Below are 24944 nucleotides of genomic sequence, written 5' to 3' on the forward strand. Positions count from 1 at the left end.
TGCTAATTTAACATAATTACATCTCATATAGAAAACACCAGAGTCAAATCTAACTACTTTCCTCACTTAACTTCTTTTCAAGTTAACCTTTTTGGTGTGGGACGTTCTAAAACTGTGATGTATGTATGCTAATCCATCACCTTTCAATCTGTAATCTCTCTACCCCTTACATGAATGCTTGCTTTGGGATGGCTCTTCAGCCTAACACTACTGGAGCTTCAGGGTTTGTCTTCATGATTGTGCAAAATACTATAGTCAGTGTCACCTAGACCAGGCAGCTGTACCCCACCCTCCCCAGACTTTTAAACAGAACATTTTAGAGATTCCCAACCTTTCTACCCACTATACTGCGAATTAACGACATATGTAAACTTTGTAAAATATCTGCTTTACACTTTTACAAATAGGGACTAAGTGCCCACATAAACTCACTGACAAATTAATGTTGTTTTGTTTCAGATTCCAAGTTTTGAATTTCTGTCTGAAAAGCTACATCAGTTTCAGAAACAACTAAATGACACAATAAAGGAATATTCTCTTAATTTGGTATTTTTTGAGGATGCAATGATACATCTTACTAAGGTAAAAATCATTATAATTTTTTTTAGAGAATTAACATAATATGGTGGTTCCTGATAATGTGAAATAAATGTATAAATAAATGTCATGCCCTTTTTGTACCATGGGGTCAGTTTATGAAATAACCCCTGGTTCCTCTGTTGCAGCAGGGTTCCTCCTAGCAACTTTTGTATTGAAATAATAAAATGGGTTTAGCATGGTCCTGTCGGTTCTATGTGTTCCACTTGGTGATAACCCTACCTGTTCTACTGGTACTCAATTCTATGAACCACAGAAAAAAATAAATAGACAGGACATCACTTCACCCACAGGGTTTGCACTCTGCCCTGGACCCGCACTATGTGCCAGGAAGACCTTCACCAAGAGAATGAATGGTTGCCATCCTGGTGGCCGAGCAGGGCATGCTAGTCCTACATTCTTGGGATGTCTATAGGGCCACCCTTCTAGTTGCCTCTTTTCATCCGAGCCCGTCTTTGTTGCCAGTCTTTAGATTGATCTGGCTTTGACAGCATGGCTATTGAGACCCTGATTCTTCTGGCCAGGGATTTCTCACATACAGTTTTATGAATCATGATTAAGGATAGAAACTGTCTTCTTCCACAAATTACCTTAGTGTGTGGAAGGCATATATTCTGTGGTGTGAGGGTCAGGGTGTTCACACTTCCTGCATTAATCTTTCTCGATTGCTACCCTTCCTGCAGGAGAGTCTCAACAAATGTCTCTGTCTCTCTCCCATGAAGCTGCAGGACTCAGCGCTCTCTATCTAGTGCAAATTGGTAGTTATGAGGGATGTGCAGACTTTCCTACAGGGGGTTCTACATGCTCAACCTCCCTTTGTGCACCCTTTTGAGCCTTGGAATCTTAATTTGGTGCTCCAGACACTTGCTAGAGAGCCTTTTGAACTGTTGGATTCAGTTGATCTCCGTTTATCACAACTGGAAGGTAGTTATCTTGCTCGCTATCTCTTCTGTTCATAGGGTGTCTGAGTTGGGGGCACTGTGCTGTACTCCCCATCCCCCTATAGGGCAGTGCTTTGCACTAAGCCCTCTTTTGTACTGAAAGTGGTCTGGCACGTTCACTTAAATCGGAAGACTGACCTTCTAAATTTTTTGTCCTGGGTCCCAGACTTCTGCTGCGTGTTTGCAGCTTTTGAATGTGGTCCAGGCCCTCAGGTGCTATGTGGACCACATCAAATCGGTTTGTAATACTAATGACTTGTTTGTTCTGTATGATGCACACAAGCATGATTGGCCAGCTTCTACAGAGTCACTTGCTTGTTGGATCACATCCGCTATACCCTTGGCTTTTGTTCAGACAGCTAGGCCAGTGCCAATGGATTTGAAGACTCATTCAACCACTTGTTGCTTTATGAGCGGCATGTCACGGTACTTTGGCTGAACAGTTGTGTCGGGCTGCTACGTGGTCGTCTCTCCACACTTTTTCCAGATTCTATAAGTGACAGGGCCCTGCAAAGCTTTGGGTGCAAGGTTTTAACTGTTTCAGAGCAATCCCTCCCTTGGGAGCAGCTTTGGTGTGTCCCCATTGTAGCAGTGTCCCCCAATGGCATGACAGAGAATAGAAGATTTTTTACTTACCATAAAATCCATTTCTCGGAGTCCATTGATGTATACTGCCCTGCCTCCCTTTGCTCTGATTGTTTGCTTGTTTGGTTGTTGACTATCTTTTGAGCTTTTTTATAACAAACCAAGGACAGTTCCATCTGGGAGGGGTATAGTGGGGAGGAGCTGTCCTCTGAACACTCTGAGTTTTAAAGTGCCCTTGCTCCGAGTCCACTTATTATACCCCCATTGTGGATTCAGAGAAATCGATTTTATAGTGAGTAAAAATCCTCTTTTTAGGACTGTTTAATAAGTTAATAACATCTACCAAAAATATTATTCATTTCAGTCAAATGGACACATACATTATATACACTGAGGATTATTGTCAATCACTATCCAGTCGGTGGGTAGGAGAATATCATTTATGATCCCAGGAGGGAGCAACATAAAGAAGTACTATCTCCCATTAAATGTTTGGGAACGTAATGTGGAATGGGATTTTAACTGAAACATCAACTTTATCACATCACTCCAGGAATAATTGCCCCACTTGTATATGCAGAATATAGAGCAATATGTTAACACATTAAGCTAAGATTAATATATTTAGGACAGATTATAAGATGCGTAATGAAGAACTATTGTATGATGTATTACAGGCAATTATCCAAAAAATGCTAATGACTGAAGCATACTAATATTCAAAGCAGAGGCCCGATGAGCAACTTTTAGGGATATACGTTGCAGATCTCATATTCAGCAGTAAACAACAAATTCAACATAAAAATAGGAGCAGAGTTGGCGCTTATAATGTGAACAATTTAACAGTAAAAATGATCATATCTAAGCTTGAATATTTAAATATTACATCATGGATAATATAATCTTAAATGAGCATAATATTCTTATATACAAACAAATAAATAGTCATCTCAAAAACAGGAAAAAGTGAAATAACATTAAAATGTGTCCATGAAAGAAAATAATCAAAAGACTTTCCTGAAAATTCAAAGGGGGGTATTCAATTGTTTCTTTTAACGCGCTAAAACAAAAAAAAAACGAGCGCTCGAAAAAAACTTCATATTATACGGTAATTTTGCGCGCGTAAACAGTTAATACGGTACTTACTCGCTGCCAGCGGGCTGAATTTCAGCTCGCTGCTCAGGGAGCTGCGAGATGAAATTTAGCGAGTAATTACCGTATTAACGGTAATATTTTTAGAGCGCTCGTTTTTTTTTGTTTTAGCGCGTTAAAAGAAACAATTGAATACCCCCCAAAAAATGATATTTCATAGTTCTGTAAATGTGAAGTGAAACATTAAGATGTAAGTTGCTGTTGATAAGTTCTCAAGACTTTATCTTCCTCCATGTAGGACTCCCACAAACATGTAAAAAATTACAAAATAGATCATAGTGCAAATAACTGTAATATAAACCAAAACCTATAAAAGCAAATCTCTAAAACTATCAGTGTACAAACCTTATGCAAAGAAAAAAAACATTTGCTATACTCAATGTCTGAGCAAAACAATCAAGTGTTAAAGTTAGAGATGCTCTCTATCTGTGGGTACTACGGTTATCACTGCTACTGATCAGCAGTATACTGTGTGTGACTGACAGGCTGCTCTCTATATGTGGGTACTACGGGTATCATTGCTACCGGTCAGCAGCATACTGTGTGTAACTGACAGGCTGCTCTCTATCAGCAGTATACTGTGTTTGACTGACAGGCTGCTCTCTATCAGCAGTAGACTGTGTCTCTCTGACAGGTTGCTTTCTATCTGCGGGTACTCTCCCCTAGAAATGGTTCTGGAGGGATGAGTGCCTTACATCAGTTTTGCCTTATAAATACCTATACAAATAGATATCTGTAGAATATTTTCTGATTGCTTCACATAGTTATCAACTTATTGTTGAGATTCTTCTATTGTGATGATTATTCTGTTATATATATTAACACAAGATTGTGTTGGGGAGTACAACTCTGGGTTTATCCCTGTAGAGTTAGGAGATATGTATGTGTATTTATATAAACTCATAATGCTATGTATAAGCACTTAACTGAACTTTTTCTCTGTTTGGTCTAGAACTGGATAGTAGGATTAGCTAAGCAACCGGAGGTAAAAGTACTTTCCTGCCAGTGAATGACCCTAAACTACGAACTCCGTTTTTTAGGGTCTTTTGGGAGATCCTTTCTTGTGAATACAGGCTGTAAAGTTCAGCGTGTTAATAGAGGTAGACTCCTTGCCACATGAGGACAGTCACAAACGGGTAGAGATGCTTACTCCAAAAGACGTCCAAATCGCAAGACCATAAGAAAAAACATTTTTTTAAAACATGAATAAATAATAATAATCCACATGACCTCCCTCTCCTCGCATCTGCGGGGGTAAAGGGTCACCTAAAATTATTCAAGTATCAGTGGGAGGCCTCCACCTAAGATATTTGGATCTTGGGGATCATGTCCAGAGTGGCAGGCACCGGGGGTTTTATTCAAATCTATTCTTGGTGCCCAAACAGGATGGTTCGTTTCCATCAATTCTAAACCTCAAGGGGCTAAACAACATCTACAAGTAGACAAGATTCGGATGGGATCAGTCCTTTGTTTTTACAGTAGGAAGCTCCCACTACCAATTTAGGGTGATCCCCTTTGGCTTTCCGCAGCCCAGAGAGTTTTCACAAAGATTATGGCATTAATGACAGCACGTTTACGTACCTTGGGAGTGAACTTTACACATCCCTACAACTGTCTGTACGGTTAATCCTGTGTCACCCTTGTCCTTCCATGTGCCTGGGCATGGAGATTCTAGGGTTGATGATATCGACTTTCCAAACCCTTCCATGCGGTCGTTTCCACTCTCGTTCGTTCCAGTGGAATCTACTAAGACAATGTTCGGGGCCACCCTTTTTTTATCTGGAGACCCAAAGAATCAGACTCTCCAGGGAGACTCGTCAACCTCTTAAATGGTGGCTAGTTCAAGAACTTCTGAGGATGGGCCGATCTCTTGTCCTGTGGTCTTGGATTCTGGTGACCACAGATGCCAGTTTTAAGGGCTGAGGAGCTGTGGTTCTCCAGCTTTGGTTCCAGGGTCTTTGGACAGACAGACAGGCGCTTTGGCCCATAGATGTTCTCGAGCTAAGAGCCATCCTTTTAGCCCTCCAGGGAGCTCAGTCTCTCCTTCAAGGAAAACCAGTTCACCTCCAATCTATCAATGCCACTGCAGTGGCATATGTAAATCGCCAAGGAGGAACAAGAAGAGCAGGAGCTATGCAGGTAGCGGAACAGGTTTTCTTGTGGGCTGTGAAATTAGTTCCAGCGATTTCGGCAGGGTTTTTTCCCGGAGTGAACAACTGGAAGCGGATTATCTCAGCAAACATGCAATTCTTCCGGGAGAATGTGAACGGCATCCTCAGGTGTTTCAGGAGTTAATCTGGAAAGGGGGCCTGCCAGATTTGGATCTGGGGGTAAATGTATCAAGCTGAGAGTTTTCTGGCGGGTTTGAAAAACCAATCAGATTCTAGCTATCATTTATTTAGTACATTCTACAAAATGACAGCTAGAATCTTATTGGTTGCTATAGGCAACATCTCCACTTTTCAAACCCGCCGGAAAACTCTCAGCTTGATACATTTACCCCCTGATGGCATCCAGACACAATAACAATCACTAGGTTTCCAGATTCTGCGCAAGAACCAGAGTTTCTCTGGATGTAATGTCCATGAGGTGGGACTCCTGTTTAGGATATCACTTTCCCCCAATTCCAATGATCCAGCGGGTTCTAAGGCGAGTACTGTTGGAAGATCTTCTGGTTATTCTGGCGGCATTAAATTGGCCCAGGCGGCTCTGATTCGCCGGCGTCTTGCTTCTGGTGAAAGGGTCAGGGTGGGCTCTTCCTCTCAGGCCCGATCTTCTCAGGCAGCCATTAACACCATCCGGACTTACCTCGGCTGGCTTTAATAGCGTGGCTGCTGAAGCCGACCTCTTGCAGCCGAGGAGGTTCTCTTCCAGGGTACTGGAGACCCTCATAAAGACTCGAATTAGCTAAAATCTATCACAAGGTGTGGAGGATCTATGTATAGTACTGCAAGAAGAAGTGTCATAACCCTGCCTTTTTCAGATTAGCCATTTTCTGGCCTTTCTTCAGGATGGGTTAGAGATGGGACTTAGACTGAGATCTTTGAAGGTTCAGGTCTCTGCGCTTTCTATTTCCTTTCAGCGCCGGCTGGCCTTACTCCCTGACGTTTGTACTTTCCTTCAGGGGGTGATTCATGTTCAGCCTCCCAACATTCCTTCGTTGGCCCCGTGGGATTTGAACTTGATTATTGAGGTTCTTCAGTGCCCTCCATTCGAACCCCTGGAGTCGGCTGATCTGCGTTTCTTGACGTGGAAGGTGGTGAGGTTGGCCAGCCACTAAGCACATCATTTATCGTCAGATAAGTTCTATGATTAAGCTTGCTTATGTGTGTAGAAATTGGCCTGTGCCTCAGATTGTTATAGCGCACTCTCCCCGTGTGGTTGGGGCTTCCTGGGCTGCTCGCCATGGAGCATCTGTAGAGCAGCTGTGTAGGGCGGCGACCCGGTCCTCAGTACATACCTTTTACAAGGTTTTGCAAGTTCAACATTTTTGCGTCTGCAGGCGCCAGTTTTGGAAGCAGTGTTTTGTGGGCTAGTAGGCCAGAGCATTCCCTCCGTTAGGGGCTACTTCAGAAGGTCCCCATGGTAGCAGTGTCCCCCAGAGTGGATGAAGGGAGAAAAGAAGATTTTTGTACTTAGGTTAAATCTTTTTCTTCGATTCCATCTGTGGGACACTGCGTTCCCTCCCTTTTGCTGTTCTATGGTTAGTTGTGTTGTTGAGCCCTTTTCTTGGGACTTCAGTATTACTGAGGTCTGTGGGGTTGCAGAGGAGAGGAGTCAGCAGCAAACTTAGTTGTTACCTATTTAAGTGCCTACTTCATGCGCCCTCATACAACCCCATGATAGCAGTTTCCCCAAGATGGAATCGGAGAAAGAGATTTAACGTAAGTTCAAAAATCTTCTTTTTATACACACAGAGATAAATGACCCACTTAGCTGTTCTGTGGGAAACTATCAAACACTCCACAAATCTCCAGTAGGAAGAGCATTCTCAGGTGTGATGTATTCCCGCCAATGCTATTTCATTAACAGATCATTCTAGAATATTCTCCCTCAGTATGTAAGTGATATGGTCACCCAGTCAGTTGACATTTGAGCGGTTTGTGTTGTCTATTGTGTTTTACCTGTTTCTCTTCCATGTATTATACTTGTATACATGTAATTAGTGTAAATAAGTTAAGTATTCCTTCAAGAGACTACATGACTGTGGGTACAGCAAACATCAGTAATGAGCCTTTGGTCGACAGGAAAAAATACATTCTCTCTCCACTCCTTATCAAGCTGGGACTAATGAAACAATGTGTTAAGACCTTGGACAAAGATGTTGATTGCTTCAAATGCATTTGTAGATTGTTTCCTGAACTAGGTATGGAAAAAGCTTAAATCTATGATGGCACTCAAATTCCTAAACTTATCAAGGATTCTAATTTCAAAATATTTATGAATGGTGTTGAAGCTTCTGCCTACTGTAGTTTTGTCTCAGTTGTCAAGAACTTCTTGGGTAACCACAAAGCAGACAGTTATGAAGAACTGGTGCAAAACGTACACACTTTTAAACTGTGGGTACAAATATGAGCATAAAGGTACTCTTTCTCCATAGCCAGTTACACAGGTTTACAGATAATCATGGTGATTTTAGTGAGGAACATGAGGAGAAGTTTCAACAAGATATAAAGGTGATGGAAGAAAGGTATCAAGGCAGATGGGACAGACACATGATGGCAGACTATTACTGGAGCCTCCAACGTGATTGTCCTGATAACCCACATAAACGAAAACTGTACAAACAGTGTTTTACTATGTATTAATTGTAATTATCGGAATCAGTCTACTATAGTTATCTGTTTTTATACTGAATAAATTGCCATTATATATTACATGTGTTTAATTTTGTATGATTTGAGACAATTTTAATGCGAATTTTAAGTAGGCTCTGCCTGACCATTACATTTATTGCATTTTTACATTTTTCAATAGGGTACTAATTATCTAAGAAAATAGAGTCAAACTAGCAAAACCGAGATTCAAAATCAGCACCACAAAGTTACCCCAAAATCACTCTATTATTATTGGCAATAAAATTAGTGTTGACCAGTGTTATTTATGGAAACAAAGGTTTGCTAATAAATAACAACAAAATAAGAGACAACAGTTAAAAGTTTATAAATACAACAAACAACAATTATAAGAAGCAAGATATACATATATATACATACATATTCCATATAATCGAGAACCCCAAAGGATGTTGTTTCAAGCTTTCTTTTAATTCACTGTTCTATCATCTATTGTCACTTTCTACTTTATTGTATAGTTTACTGATATTTCACAAAGAATGTACATTTTAGATTGTATTTATAAATATAAATAAACTTTGATATATTTTAATATATCTTTGTGGAATAAGATGTAGCTCACTGCTTCCATTGAATAAAATACTTCTCAATTACACAAAAAGGTGACAAATGTAATTTAATTTAATTTATTATCCTTAGCCTCATTCCCTTGAAAATTGACTTGTGCTTTTCGCATTGTGCCAGTGCCCCCATCTAATGTCAAATTAAAAGTATTGCTTTAAGTCCGATAAACTATTTCTAAAATGCTGTTTGGGAGAACATTCCTTTTTTCCCAACCAAATCTTAACCTTTATCTCACCTTCTCACCCTGCTTATTTGACTTAATCATGTAAAAATGAAACATTTCTATTAAAATGACACATTGACATCTTGTATAGTATTAATATTTGAATGTTTATTATTGATTTATTTCGTATAGCATTTATGCAACAGTACAATATAATTGTGAAATAAAAGGTTTTGTTTGGTTGGTTGTTTTTTTTTTTTTTTTAAGAAAACAGGTTCAGTGATCAGTTAGGTAAAGATCAGAAAAACGGGATCAATTCAGACAGAACTGGAATAGAAGTAGCAGAGAACATGCCCTAGTGATATGTAAGCAACACTGAGTGAGAATATATCACATGGCTCAATCCCCAGCAGGAGAGGGCCCATGATCATTGATGCCACCAAATCATCGTTTGTAGTCCACAGTTTGTATTATTTCTGTCAAATTTTCTGAGAGTCATGTGTGAGGTTTACAACAATATCAAGGGTATTAAGTTCACCAAAATCCCCACTGGTCTTAGATCACATTCATTGAGTTTACGTTCTATATAAAACCTTTGTCTTGATGTTTTCTTTGGAGCAGCCATCATTTTTTATTACTTTTAACTATGTAAATGCTTTTTTTACACAACTGCAATTTTGTTTCCCATAAATAGATTTCACGTATAATTCGCACTGGAAATGCTTTATTATTAGGAGTTGGTGGAAGTGGAAAACGAAGTCTGTCGAGGCTCGCCTCATTTATTGCAGCATATGAAATATTTCAGATCACTCTTACAAAGTAAGTCAACTGAAAACATGGGAGTGGAGATTAATATATTATATGATGCATTGTGCTTCTATGGTTCCATGTTCTAGTCAGGCTGATCTTTGCAACTGAAGGGTTTAGCTACAGAAAGTTGGTCAATACTCCATCTTCCCTAGTCCAGATTGTATGTTGACTGAGCGGGTAATAATATGCACCTACCACAGACCCATTCAGAGGTGCACTCGTAATAGTTCATGCTCTTTGGTGCAGAATTTCAGAGAGTGCACCTGGAAACTGTAGACTGAACTGGTGAAGCTATTGTACAGTCTTCTCTTCTCCTTCTTTTCATTCTCCTTATTTCTAGATGTTCATGGTCAGTAATCATACCCACTGTTGAGATTTTCTTGTGGTTTAAACCCCAGATTTTCAGCACTCATTGAACTACTGAGGGACAGTTGCAGCCCCATTCACTGGGGAACAGTATAACCCCTTTGCTCCCTCAGTAGTGGATGGGTTGTACTGTGAGCAGCAGCTGCTGACAAACTGAATTTTCTTTTAGATTTTCAGAAAAAAACTTACTTTGGTACTCCATGCTGTTAGCACCAAATAGCAATCACTTGCATCTAAATTAGTAATAATAAAAGCAGAGATCCTAGTTTTTTGTTTGCAGAATGTACATAAGCCCACCATCTACACCAAGTATAATGGTCATAACTCTAAAGAGAGCAAACCTTACCAGGAGGAAGCCCAGATGGTGTTTTCCTTCATCCCCTGGCAACCACAGCCTCCCAGAATTTGTGCCCTCCAGAAAATACAAAGATAAGTTGCTTCATCGTTTATATAAGACAGACATTCAGTGACATAATAACAAAATAATAAGAATAACTAGGAATAACTACTAGTGATAAGAAAAGCAGAAAGGGCTGGATCCATATACTGCTGAGAGACATCATTTAAATGGTACTTTAAGTGTAGCAGTAAGTTGACTTTTCTATATCTCTTTACGTTCATAGAACTTATGGAGTCCTTAATCTGATGGATGACTTAAAGGTGCTCTTCAAAACAGCTGGAGCAGAAGGGAAAGGAGTGACTTTTATTTTTACAGATAATGAAATGAAAGATGAATCTTTCCTGGAATATATAAACAATGTTCTCTCTTCAGGAGAGGTAAATTCATTACACTGTTCATCAAATAAAGAGGCCACCTTTGTTGTATTCACTGTGCACTCCTAAAATGGAGATATGTGTCTATCTTGAATTATGATGATACTTAGTATACAGTCATGGCCAAAAGTTTGACACAAATATTGGTTTTCACAAAGTTTGCTGCTTCAGTGTTTTTAGACCTTTTTGTTAGATGTTACTATGATATACTGAAATAAAATTACAAGCATTTCATAAGTGTCAAAGGCTTTTATTGACAATTGCATTAAGTTTATGCAAAGAGTCAATATTTGCAGTGTTGACATTTATTTTTTAAGACCTCTGCAATTCGCCCTGGCAGCTGTCAATCAACTTCTGGGCCACAAACTGACTGTTGGCTGCTCATTCTTACCTAATCAATGCTTGGAGTTTGTCAGAATTTGTGGGTTCGTGTTTGCCCACCCTCCTCTTGAGGACTGACCACAAGTTCTCAATGGGAATAAGGTCTGAAGAGTTTCCTGGCCATGGACCCAAAATTTTGATATTTTGATCACCGAGCCATTTAGTTATTACTTTTGCCTTATGGCAAGGTGCCCCATCATGCTGGAAAAGGCATTGGTCGTCACCAAACTGTTCTTGGATGGTTGGGAGAAGTTGCTCTTGGAGGATGTTTTGGTACCATTCTTTATTCATGGCTGTGTTCTTGTGTTGTGTTTACATACAAAATGCAATTCCAGTGGGAATTCTTGTAAAAATATGAAATCCAAATTAATTCTTATTTTAATCCATGGGAAATGTTCTTCATTTATTATCCAGAGGGAGTGCTACTTAATTTGTAAATTCACAGTAAGTGACTCATTTGTATTTCAAGGGATCTAATTGTAATCTACAAGAAATAATAAAAAAATAAACACCACAAAGGAATATGTGAACTCCTCCACTCTGAGCCCTACGTCAGGGCTCCTGGCTTCTATAGTCTAAAGTTATTGGTGCAGCAGCTTACACCCACCAGAGGTGCTGATGTATGTTAAACATCTGCCATTCCAGCAAATATATAGTTCAACCACATTTTCTTGCCACTAACAAGAATTTTCAAAACTATCAACAAAATATTTGCCCCATACCACATTTAGTAATGACATTTTGCACGTTTCACCAGAAGAAGTTGGCCTTAGGTATTCCCAGTCCTATCCCAACATCACCACACAGCAGAATGAATTGACTGTCGTCAGATCTATTTATAAAGTAGAGAGAACACATATACACCGGGGAGACAATAGGAAAGGATGGGAAATTGTAGCAGTAAGACAAATAGAAAGGGAGCAGGTGGAGACAAGAAGGAATATGTGACCTAGAAGGGAAGTCCATACTGGGTGACACATTATTTTTCTAATTTCTAAGGAATTGCCTTCTTCATTTACATTTACAGGAGAGTTCTAATACTATGAAAAGCTGTAATAAATGAAAATGCTTGAAATTGTTTCAAAATGGTTCTAGAAGTGGATAATCAAATTGGCTCTGAAGTTCAAACTTTGCAATACATATTTGAAAATAAATAAATTATATTTGAGCAAGATAAATGGGTTCAACCATATTCTAACTGGTTCAAACATTGTATATTATATTATTAGGATTATATATTATTTTTCCCATTTGGCAGTGCTGGTTTAATATATATATATCACTGTAACAAATTTCCACCACATCTGATGTATACAATGTTGCATGGAGGGGGAGATGGCTAGAGGGAGTCCTAGTGCTTCTAAACTAATAGGCACTTGCCTCACACGCTGGCTACACCCCCCTCTGTGTAGCTCTGTACAGACAGGGATGATGTCTGGTCAGGTGCTCCCTCTGTGGCTTCTACCATTTGTAAGGGGTTAACTTTAATTATTGAATATTAAGCCTTGTCTACATATCACATTTAATAGACATGCATCAATTATAAGTCAACACTTTTTATTTCTATATAGGTTTCCAATCTGTTTGCTCGGGAGGAGCTGGAAGAGATCACCCAATCTTTAATTCCAGTAATGAAGAAGGAATTTTCATGTCAGTCCCCAACCTTTGATATTTTATATGATTATTTTATAAGCAGATGTAGAAATAACCTGCATGTCATACTTTGCTTTTCACCAGTAAGTAACAGTTCCTTGTATTCTATTTAGTTTGACTAGAAAATGCAAATCATTGGGATCAATGATACATTTAATAATAATGCAGCAGCCAATCATGAATGGGAACTGATAGAGCTGTTATAGGTAAATAAAGTATGCACTATACATCAATCAGTGCTAATCAGTGCAGTGTGCACACTAAAGTCAAATACAGCTGATATTATTTTTCATTTTACATATTTGTCCTATGTTTAACAGAAATGGTCATTTATTGTAATGAAAGCCCCTGTCTACTGCTCTAGTGTGTTAGATACATCCTGAGAAAAGTGTAACTAATAGTTAGCTTAGTCCCATATATGTGCTGTCTACAGTTCAGTCTTCACCGATGTGGCATCTGCCTGATGTTGCAGGCTTTCAATGTCTTTGTTTGAGCAGCCATATTAAGTTGAAATGAGGCCCTCAGTGAGGTAGCATTTTAAGCCCCCCCCTACCTGCTAACTGATTAGTGCTCTCATAATGGTTGTGCCTACGTTGCCTCCCACATTGTATAGGCCCAAAGCTATCTGATTACATAAAATGAATAATAGATAAACATTTCTGGGCACTACCTTATATAAAACCTTACTAATGTACGTAGGACTAACATATCACAAGTCCAATGAATCATGTACAGGTCCAATGCAATAATGGGTTCATTCCTTGTCCAATCCATAGAAATGATAATAAAACTTCTTTTGTAGTGTGGAAATTATCCAGCAATTACACTCATTCATTAAGTGGTATATGTAAAAAGAGAGAGAAGGATAGTGCAATAGTATATTACCTTCAATATTGGGTTTATTCTTAAAACTTAAAAAAAGATAAAAACACACAGCATATATATCAAAACATTTATTCATATAGTGATATATCTCTTCATCTATCTGATTACATGTTATTGTACCATGAAGGGCCCCATTGTGCGGGCACAAAAGCCTCCCACAGTGCACAGATCCCATTACCAGTTACATTCTACATACCCTTTGTCATCCTCAATGCACTAGCTGAATAGCAAGTCACATAAGGGCTGATGCTGATATGGACCTATGTCTGTTTGATTAGACTAAAATAAGCAAATTATTACTGTAGATGCCTACAAAATAAACACATGCATACATCTGTATTCAGATTTGTTCACATCTTAGACTTGTGGCTTCTTACGACTGAAGACGTGGAGGGAAGGGTGCTGAGGGGATAGTACAATAGGTGATCCTTACCTTTAAGGACATGTACAGGTGCTCACATTCCTTGGGGACGTGAATGGTTTAATGATATTATAATGAATGTAAACTAGCTATAGTGCTGTTTTTAGTTATAGAGATCTAGTTAGCAGAAGGGTAGTTTGGCTATCTATGAGTCAGAGCACAGACAAAGAGAAATTTAAAGTGAATGATGACCGGCTTCCATAAAGAGACTTTTGAATGATTTGCTGTGTATTAAGAGATTTATTTACCCTATCCAGGTTGGTGAGAAGTTCCGGACATGTTCTTTGAAATTTCCCAGCCTTATTTCTGGGTGCACAATAGACTGGTTTAGTCAATGGCCGAAAGATGCTTTGCGCACTGTCTCCGTTTACTTCCTTTCAGGGTTTGATATGGAGTGCAGTGCTGAAGTAAAATCTCATGTTGCGGAGACAATGGGAATATTTCATGTCATGGTGTCAGAGAGCTGTGAGAATTACTTTCAGAGGTAACTGAGACCACCAGCCTCAAGAATGAATCATATCTGTTATGTTTCTTTTCTTAAATATATTAAGAGAGTATTGTCCTTCAGCTGAAATACAAACTATTCTTTGTACTGTTTCTTATGTCTCATTTTGTTTCAGATATCACAGGAGGGCTTATGTAACACCTAAATCATATTTATCATTTATAAGTAGCTTCAAACATGTCTATGCTGAAAAATTTAAATATCTCAATGAGCAAGTTGAGCGGATGAACATAGGTAAGATGGTCTTAGTTCAAATTGGTTTACATAAAATATATGTATTTTATAATATATAGTGTTATATATTTCTATATTAAATAGAGAAAAGGTAACATGTCATACAATTTAATTTAATAGAAAACAGACACTGTAGATTGGGGGAATCTCTCACACATCCTACAACAAAACAGTTCCTTGTGCCTTGTGTAAAAATAAATGCAACATCAAAAAATGATTAGCAAACTTTACACCCATCAATCATTTCCAAATCCTCAACCAGCCCTAGCACTACACAGCAGGGGGGAAGGGGTGCATGCATGAGAATCTCCAAGATTCAGAAGGCACCAGCTACTACGTAGGCAGGTGATAGGTATAAACACAACGTGAAGTGGCTACAGGATTCAGAATACTAAGAGCTTGCTGACATGGGACAGGCAGGATGACACTAGGCAACCCAAATCTGCAGACCTGGGCACGGCATGGACTAAGCTTGCAGTTGGTTTCCTCCAGGGTCTCATATTGTGGGCTATTGCAGAGACTCCTCCACCACAGAGGCAAAAGTCTCCCCAAAACAAAGGCAATGACGCATAAACAATCCTTGAATTTATTTGTAACGCTGTCTATGTCTCTCTGGCTGGTTTCACTTTTTGCTTACTTTGATGTTGACCAAATCCCTTTTTGCATAATCCTGAAAACAAGCTATCACTGCTGCAGTTCTGTTATTATTGTAAGAGGTTGACAACATGTGCTAAAGTTCTGCTGTAGATTTTACATTTATTTTATCTCACTGTTACTGTCTCAAAATAGCTGGGGTGACTTCTAAATTGCTTGCTGTGTTGAATTAACAAGTTCATAACAAGTTCAGCTTTACAGTATTCCATACTTGCCAACATTTCATTTTTTTTTTCCGGGAGCTGCCAGTAGGAGGTAGGCGTGTAGGGGACGGGGCCCCGAAAATTGCGTCATTTTAGCCCCGCCCCCGTTACGTAATGGCGCAAATCGCGATTCCCCGTGAATCGCGGCATTTGAACCGTATTCTGCCCACTTCTGGGCAGATCAGGGAGATTTCCACACTCTCTCGGGAGTCCGGGAGACTCACGCAAAATGCAGGAGTCTCCCGGACGTTCCGGGAGAGTTGGCAAGTATGCAGTATTCACTTAAAGATAGTATCTGGCTGTCTCAGTCTAAACTACTTATTGCTTATTGTCTGGAATGCTGTATGTCTCACACACTCTAAGCAGGTTTGGGTGTACTCCTTTGTCTGGTTGCTGAGATGCTAGATTCACCACTCCTGGTAACTTATTACTGTAAATGGACGGCTTTCCCAACCTTCTGTGCATATCTTCCAAACTGAGATCGCTGCTCACTTGTTGTTTTCTACTTTTTCACAGTTTTTTTAATGGTTTTCCTGTTACTTTGCCTCTCAGACTCTCACCCTGAGCACACTTGCTTTTCACAAACCAGAACTTCCCAATTCCTCCCTCTCATTTCCTCTGAACTTTCCAAAATGTCTAGACTTTTCCTTGGGGTCCATTATTGGTTGCCATAGCAATGGCCTCACTGTTCAAAGGGGGGTAGTACACTTGCTATAAAAGTCATATTATAATATAATGTATTGTCATATATATATATATATATATATATATATATATATATATATATATATATGGGATAATACTGTTATTAATGCATTTCAAAGTCCACTTTCTCATACAAAATGTAATGAAATTCAAGAACTCCAAACATTCATTGTTTACCATTTTATAAATCAGATGGGAATCTTCTTCTCTGTAGTAGTCCAAACGGAAATGTTGCACAGGCTTCCTTTGCTGTCATGAATGTATTGTGCTGCTTTGTGCCCAAACTACAGTATATCTGTATACATGTTAAATAAGTATCAAAATCAGTTCTAGGTGGAGGAGAGCTCTGCAGAACACCACCAGTCCAATGAACAGCTGGGGGTAGTTTTTGGTATTAGGGCCCTATAGTGCCTTCCCAGTTTGTATAATCTGGGCAGGCACTTGGGGGCCAGGCAATACCATACCCAGAAATTTTACTTCTGGTTCACATTGTCCTTGTTCACTGACTATACAGGACGGGCTGTCCTCGGTCACTGTGCTTATATTATCTTCAATATAGTGGAACAATTTCACAAACTGAGCATCGTCACTAGCCGTCTGTCCACAGCATATCAATCTCGGGTACATAGCATCTGAATCGCATATTAAATACATGCGCAAACACATTTTAAATGTATTTTTACATTTGGTTTTCACAAGCGGTTTTCTTGCAAATGCACCACCACTGGGTAATGGCCCTTATTTTGTGTGAAGGGTGAAGGTGAGCACACTGGCTGCTAATTGGTTAGTTCAAGTAACAATAAGAATCTGATGGGTAGTGAGGTGTACGTCGTATAACAGTGGTTATTGTAAAACTATCTTATTTTAGGGGAGGAAAAATATTTGTGCACAGAAAAAGGACCCATTTCACCCTTTTGACCCTGGAGTAAACACACTACCTGCACTTCAAACAGACCCTACTTTACTAGACAGTATTTACATATAATGCAGCCACTGCTGTTCCCTAAGTTTGTTATGTTTGGTTTCAATGTTAAATCATTGTAAAGCACAGAGTTGTATTTTGTATAAATGACCTTAACTTAATTTTTCCACTCTAAGGACTTGCTAAATTAATGGAAGCCAGTGACTATGTGACTAAATTATCTCAGGAACTTGAAGTAAAGGAAAAAGCACTGGCTTTGGCTTCTATTAAAGCTGACAATGTAAGTACCCATAGATTGTAAGCTTGCGAGCAGGATTCTCTTACATCTCTGTCTGTATGTATTACCCAGTATTGTTTTTTTAAAGTTTGTTCCCAATTGTAAAGCGCTACGGAATTTGCTGGCGCTATATAAATAAATGTTGATGATGATGATGAAGACCACTTTAGAATGTTGCATTCATTATCACAATAGCAACACATTATTGGCTCACTTTTCATTGAAATAACAAAACTTTTTATATTATTTACCCTTACCCACAAACATAAACTCAATGTTCCTTCACTACTTCATTGTCTATAATACTTGTTTTTTTGCTTATAACATATTGTTCTGCCCGACAACCCGCAGATGCTGGCAGAGGTCAGTGTAACTGCACAGGCAGCGGCCAGAGTGAAGAATGAATTGCAGCTTGTTAAAGACCAAGCTCAGATGATTGCAGATAAAATAGACAAGAAGAAAGCTGTAGTAGAAAGTAAACTGGAGGCAGCCAGACCTGCACTACAAGAGGCAGAAGCTGCACTAAATGTGAGTTTATATTTCAGACAAGTGGTCGGTGCATAGAATGAGTCCTTTGATTATAAATGGTGACTACAGGAATATGTCCATGTGGCTGCTGCCATCTTGTGGGTAACTGCAATTCTGCTTAACATAGAGAAGCAATTCAATTATAATTATTCCTTTCAAAGGTTTGTTCCCTTTAATGCTCCTTTTCAGGTATATAAGCTCTTATACTGTGTTGCATGTAGTTGGTGGTTGTTTACTGACACGGCAAAGTTTCAAGAATCCAGCATCTCATAGCCATCAACCAGCAATCAGCTTGTATCACTCTAGTCCATATTAAACAATAAAAAACAAGTGTTTTATTGTTTTCAAAAAGCTTGTGGAGCTACAGTAGGCAGAACTCAGATGGAAGGAGACACGAGTAGACTAGGAAGAGCCAAAGGTTTGCGACTTGTACATCCCTTAGTGGCGGGAGGTATATGGGGAATTTATGTAGGAATATGAAGGTCAGTCCACAGGAGATTTAGCCACAGTTGCTTACTCTCTACTCTCTTGGAAAGTCAGGGAGACCCCAATAAGGAGGATGCCTCCTGGTCTCCCAGGGAGCAGACAGTTCTGCAAGAAGTTTTCCGTGTCTGCAAGGTGGGCAGGGAAGTGAAGTGATGATAACAATCGCGTAATAAAACCCACCCCGTGAACACTGACTAAGCAGGGTCATGGTGACCCATATGATGTTGTCAAACAACTTGCCCCGTCCACTTGATTATGCGAAAGGTGTCACCCTCCTTTTTTTTCATAACTTTCAACTGCATCACTGCAGTAAAGTTATGAAAATAGGCAAGCACGGTTTTAGCTAGAAAGTGAAAACACCATCTCCTCCCTCTCTATGGGTACAATTCATGGGAAGTCAAAGGAGCAGACTGTTAGACTTCAGTTTTTTGTTGTCTGGAGATTTAATGTAATCCAATCCAAAAACTCCCTATAAACTCCCTCCTTGACCCACTTCATTTTAGCTTCCACCCCTCCACTCCACAAAAATCACCCTGACTAAAGTCACCATTGCCAAGTCCAGGTGTCATGAACAGCAGGATTATCAGCAGTGGTATGTCCATCCTCACCTTATCTGTTCAGGCAAGCCATTACTCACAGTTTGCTCACTTGTATAGGTTCTCGGTCTTTCCTCGGTTGGCTCGTTGTCTCTGGCAGAAGCAGCGTGTCAACAATCTGGGTGTCAGGATCTGTCTTCTCTTGTGCTGCAGCAATGCCTCAGGATGCTAGTTTAAACACCTAGGGATATATTTACTAAACTGTGGATTTAAAAAAGTGGAGATGTTGCCTATAGCAACCAATCAGATTCTAGCTGTCATTTTGTTGAATGTACTAAATAAATGAAAACTAGAATCTGATTGGTTGCTATAGGCCACATCTCCACTTTTACAAACCCGCAGTTTAGTAAATCTAGCTCTTAGAATGTTTGTAGATCTTTTGTGGACCTTTTTCTCCACTAAAATTATACTTTATTATAGCACTGCTGGGTGATATAATAGGTTTGGTTTCACATTGCTATTTTCTTTCTCTGGTGTATATCTGTGTTTACTCTCATTTTTTACCACCATATCAAAGAAAGGGACTAAGGTGTCCCCTGCAACATTAGACAATCTAAGCGAACACTGGATTCCTTACCTTTTTACTGTAACACTATGTTTGGTTTTGAATTGTAGCGAATCATTAATGTGGCAATGGTGGTACGAGGTGTTTTCTTCCTGTCAATACCCCGAAACCTAAACGTGCAAAGTTTTGTTTCTTTTATTCCTTTGGGAAAATGAGAGGAACTTCCATAAGAAGACAGCCCGCTTCTTTTTGGGGAAGATTTCAAAGAGGAAGTGGGTCCACCCAGTGCGGTACTTACAAGTCTACAGACCCCCGCCCTCATATCTACTCAGAAAATTATTTACCCTTCAGCTGGACAACCACATCATCATTTTGTCCAGGGCCATGTGTCAGTAGGTCGCTTGGTGGTTGGGAAAGACCAATCTAGTCGAGGTCAGTCCTTCCAGATCTGAGAGTGGACCCTAATCACCACAGATGCTAGTCTGTCTGGGTGGGGTTCTTTCACAGGTCATCTCGTGTGACTGCACTCTCAGGGACTCTGGTCTCACCATGAGTTATAATTACCTATCAATGTCCTGAAACAAGGCACTCTTTCACGGTCAGGGGGTTCTAGCCAAAAAGGCCTTGAGGATCCAATCTAACAATGCAACATTGTTGGTCTACCTGAACCATCAGGAGGTACACACAGTGCCAGGGCCCAGAGGGTGACGACACAAATCAAATCCTGGGTGGAGTGTCATATTCTGGGAATATTGGCTTCATTCATTCCAAGGATGAAGAATTGGGAGTACGACTACCTCAGCTGAAACAGTATAAACCTGGGAGGACAGTTCCTTTACAGGGAAGTGTTTGCACAGGTAATGCGACACTGGGGTCAGCCAGAGGTAGAGCTTCAAGGTCCACCAGTTCTGTGCTAAGTCCAGGAATCCCAGGCTGTCTGGTATACCTGTTCCCACTGATCCCCGTGCTCCCGCAGGTGTTAAAAAAAATAAAAAGAGAATGAGTGGCTGCCATTCTGGTAGCTCTGCTGTGCCACTCTTTAGGTCATCTGGCTTTGATGGCATGGATTTTACGACCGTGATCCTTTGGGCCAGAGATTTTTCGCACAAGGTGGGACAGACTATGATTCAAGGTAGAAAGCCTTCTTCTTCAGCAAATTATTACCAGGTTTGAAAGGTTTACATTCAGTGGTGTGAGGGTTAGTGGTGTCACACCTCTTGGTTCAAATCCTCAAGCCTCTTATCCTTCCTGCAGGATGGTTTAAAAAAGGACATTAGGCTTTTCTCTTTAAAGGTGTTGGTATCTCTATGCATCTTTTATCCGTGCAAGTTGGAGTTAATGCAGGGTTTATAGACTCCAGGGGGCTCTTCATGTTCAGCCTCCCTTTGTACATCCATTAGATCTCAATTTAGTGCTCAGAGTGCTTACTAGAGCAGTTGGAATCAGTAGATCACCATTGAAATTGGAGGCACTGTGTTCTGTTTTTTACTTCCACAAGGCGGTTCTGCGAATTAAACGTTTTTTGTTCCGAAGGTGGTCTCCCATTTTCACTTGAACCAGGAAATTGTTGTTCTGACATTTTGTCCTAATTCCTTGAATTCTGATGACTCCTTGCAATTTCTGGATGTGGTCCAGGCTCTCAAATGCAATTTGGACTGTACGGTTTTGGTTTGTAAGACTAATAAACTATTCATTGTGTATGATGCACAGAGGCACAGTTAGCCAGCATCTAAGCAATCTATTGCCCGCTGGATAGCATCCACTTTTTATTTGGCTTACATTGGGGCATCTAGACTTGTCCCGGTTGGACTGAAAGCTCATTCAACTAGAGCAGTTTGTGTTTCTTGGTCAGCAGGTCATGGTGCTTCTGCCGAGCAGCTGTGCTATAGCTGCTAGTTGGTCTTCTGTCCACACCCTTTTCAAACTTATTCTGCTGTCACGCCTAGTTAGGCCCTCACTTCTGGGCTTAACTATTAAGACTGAAGATGTGTGTAGTATTAAAGTGCCTGGACTACATTTGTACACAGCATAATTATATAATGAAGTGTCATATGCACAAGATAATATGTTTTAACAATTAAATGTAAAATGTAATTAAATACAAATATGAAATACAAATTAAACAAAATTTAAATACAAACATCTGTTGTTTCCTCTTTAACATCAAATGGGAAATGTCTTTCTTGCAATAGTCCAAATGGAAATGTCAATTAACTAATGTAAATAGACGGCCACATATGATATAGCTATGATGCTAATGATTTAAGTACAATCAGCTGAAAACACAATCAGCCAATCACAACCATATAGATAGTGCTGCTGATTCTCATCCTCGTCTTTGTGTATTGTTGCACTAGCCCTCCAGCATCCGCAAGTGATACACCTCCTATCTGCGCATGCATCCACATCTAATTGTACTGCAGTCACATGAACACGCCCCTTACTGTACCTTAATTCTCCTTCTAGGCTGAGGTTTGTAAATCCTAACCTCGTTCTTATATTTGGGATGCATGTTTGCACCTTCTAGGTTCACTTATTCAGGACAAAGCATTTCTGGATGTTCTACAACAAATGTAATAAAAGTTTGCCCCAAAAAAAGAGACACAAATAGTAAAGATAGATATTTCTGATGGCACCTGCCTCTCGATTCTACAAAGACACAAATAAGGTAAAACAAACAGTATTTTCTAAAAGAAATTAAGCATTTCAGTGAATGGAGGGGGGGGGGGGGTATCCTAGAAAGAGTTTGGACTTTCTAATAATGTATTTAGAGTTTCCAACAATGCATATTTGCAGAATTTCCACCAACTTGCAAATGTGAGATTAATTGTAGAGCACTGCGGAATTCTCTGGTGCTATATAAATAAATGGTGATGATTATGTTGATGATGTTTCCAAATAACTGGAAGAGGGTAGAGTCCTTGAAATGTGCTAAGCACAAATTAAAAGGCAGTTATTTTTGCAGGTTCTAAACCACCTTTATATTGTCACACCTGAAAACATTCCTGTTTGGAAAATCAGGGCAAATTCTACCACTTACACAATCCACTCAAAACACACAATGATCTGCCCAAATCACAGCCATTTGTGGCAAGGTCACAATCCTTGTCTGATAAGTCTGGCCCCATTTAATGTACCAAAACTGGGACTGATTGTGTGGAATAACTGCAGATTAGGTTTGAGTAATGATAGTTTGGGCATGGTAGAGTGAATGATGCAGTGATAGTTCTGGACCAGTGAACTTGGCTGCTTTTGTGTTCTGAATGTTGTATACTAGGATTTCAGTTTGCATGTAACTATGCTAGTCTTTAGTATATCAGGCATGAACTAGTTCTGTTTTACGTCATCCTAATTTGCACAACTAACTTTTTTATTCAATAAGAGAGATTAATATAACGTTTTGTTACACTGCTTGTTCTTTGCTTTGGTAAATTAAAGTATTGCATTTATTGATATTGCCTTAATATTTCTTTTCATAGACTATCAAATTTACAGATATTTCTAAAGTGCGGAAATTAGCAAAGCCGCCGCTCCTGCTTATGAGAATCATGGATGTCTGTCTCCTGCTATTTCAAAAAAGGCTTGATCCAGTGACCAGAGACCCCGAGAAACGCACTTGGAAACCTTCCTGGGGAGAGTCCCTTAAGGTGAATCTAACTCATCACACTGTACTGGATTATGTATTGTTCTTACCCTATTGTCACTTTACACTGTTTAGAATGATTGCATTGCCCCGCTAATATATTAAGGGCCTCAGATTGGTGACCTGTTATGGATGATATGATGGAGTACAGTTTATTGCTCCAGGACTAGGACTCCCTGCTATTTATTACAGATCTCTTAATGGGATCTTAAGGATAACCTTATTTCCCATCGGATAACCATGATAGTTTCTTACAGCGAGTGATCACATATGTCACTGTGTATCTCCTTTATTACACAGCTCATGAGTTCTTCTGGATTCCTCAAGTCATTTCAAGAATTTCCAAAGGACAGTATTAATGATGAGACCGAGCAGCTACTGCAGCCCTACTTTCGGATGGAAGATTACACATTTGAAAATGCTATGAAGGTCTGCAGCAATGTGGCTGGTCTGCTCTCATGGACACAGGCAATGGCATCATTTTATAGTGTCAACAAGGAAGTATTGCCTATAAAGGTAGATGTAACATATCATATTATATATACTGCACACAGGGTCTGGCTGGCAACTGTTACCTGGGCTTGATCATTAGATACATAACGCTGTCTTACTTCAGTCTGTGGATTATAGTTTATCTTCAAGTAATACACTATTGTACTGATTTAATACAGATGGCATCAAAGAAAGGAAACATATAGTAGGGCAGAAAGCAGACCCCAGATGACTTTAAAATACAGACACCTGGGTGTAAATGTATCAAAGTGCGAGTTTGCCAGCGTGTTCAAATCGCGGCAAATCGCGGGTGTTTACCCGCGAGTTTTGAAAAAAAAAACCTGAAATGTATCAAGCTGCGATTTTGACACTGATGTTCAAAATCGCTGGTCATCTCTGGCGATTTTGTGCGATGTAAACACTCCCGAGTTTAGCTAACTCTCCTGTGGAGCTCCGGCAGCTGTAAAAACCGTAAAGAATAGATAAAAGTGAAAAAAAAAAAAGCGTGAGGTCTCCCGGCTATTCATGCTTAACCCTAGTGCTGCCTGACTAGTGCTGGTCCCGTGAAAATCGGGGAAAAATTTTGCGTGGGGTCCCCCCGATTTTCACTTTACCAGCACTAGGCAAACCAGCCAGGGTTGGCAGCACTGTAGCAGGGGGACGCGCGGCAGGGGCCCCCCTGCCATAATGACTAACCAACCCTAGACTGTTCAGCGCTGGGCAGGATTCCCTAGGGAGTGGGGTCCGCCGAAAAAAACGAGCGGGCCCCCCCCCCCTAGAAAGAACCAGCCCAGTGCTGATAGCACTAGGGCTCTTTCTACTACCCCTGGGCTGTGGGTAGTAAGGTAATACGGCGATAAAGAATAAAAAAAAATAAACTGACGCCATTTTGTTTTGTGGAACTACAAGTCCCAGACAGCCAGGTTGCCAAAAACAGTGTGGCCATACTGCTGCTTGTATAACTACAAGCACCAGCATACCCACGGCAGCCAGGGCATGTTGGCACTTGGAGAACCACAAGTGCCAACATGCCCTGACATCCCTGG

The 24944-nt window shown here is 39.9% G+C and overlaps 1 protein-coding gene across 1 annotated transcript in view; it reads left to right on the plus strand.

Annotated features, from left to right (window-relative positions):
• The window catches only part of DNAH8 (dynein axonemal heavy chain 8), a 354390-nt gene that overhangs the window by 214511 nt on the left and 114935 nt on the right, over positions 1-24944 (plus strand). Inside the window, exons 61-70 of the mRNA XM_075204457.1 lie at positions 460-582; positions 9553-9677; positions 10658-10811; positions 12761-12925; positions 14406-14632; positions 14769-14887; positions 17548-17651; positions 18000-18176; positions 23243-23410; positions 23707-23922. Coding sequence (XP_075060558.1) covers positions 460-582; positions 9553-9677; positions 10658-10811; positions 12761-12925; positions 14406-14632; positions 14769-14887; positions 17548-17651; positions 18000-18176; positions 23243-23410; positions 23707-23922 — 1578 coding nt within the window. The remainder of the gene's footprint in view (positions 1-459; positions 583-9552; positions 9678-10657; positions 10812-12760; positions 12926-14405; positions 14633-14768; positions 14888-17547; positions 17652-17999; positions 18177-23242; positions 23411-23706; positions 23923-24944) is intronic.

The sequence above is a fragment of the Mixophyes fleayi genome, chromosome 3 (assembly GCF_038048845.1).
Source record: "Mixophyes fleayi isolate aMixFle1 chromosome 3, aMixFle1.hap1, whole genome shotgun sequence".
NCBI lineage: Eukaryota > Metazoa > Chordata > Amphibia > Anura > Limnodynastidae > Mixophyes > Mixophyes fleayi.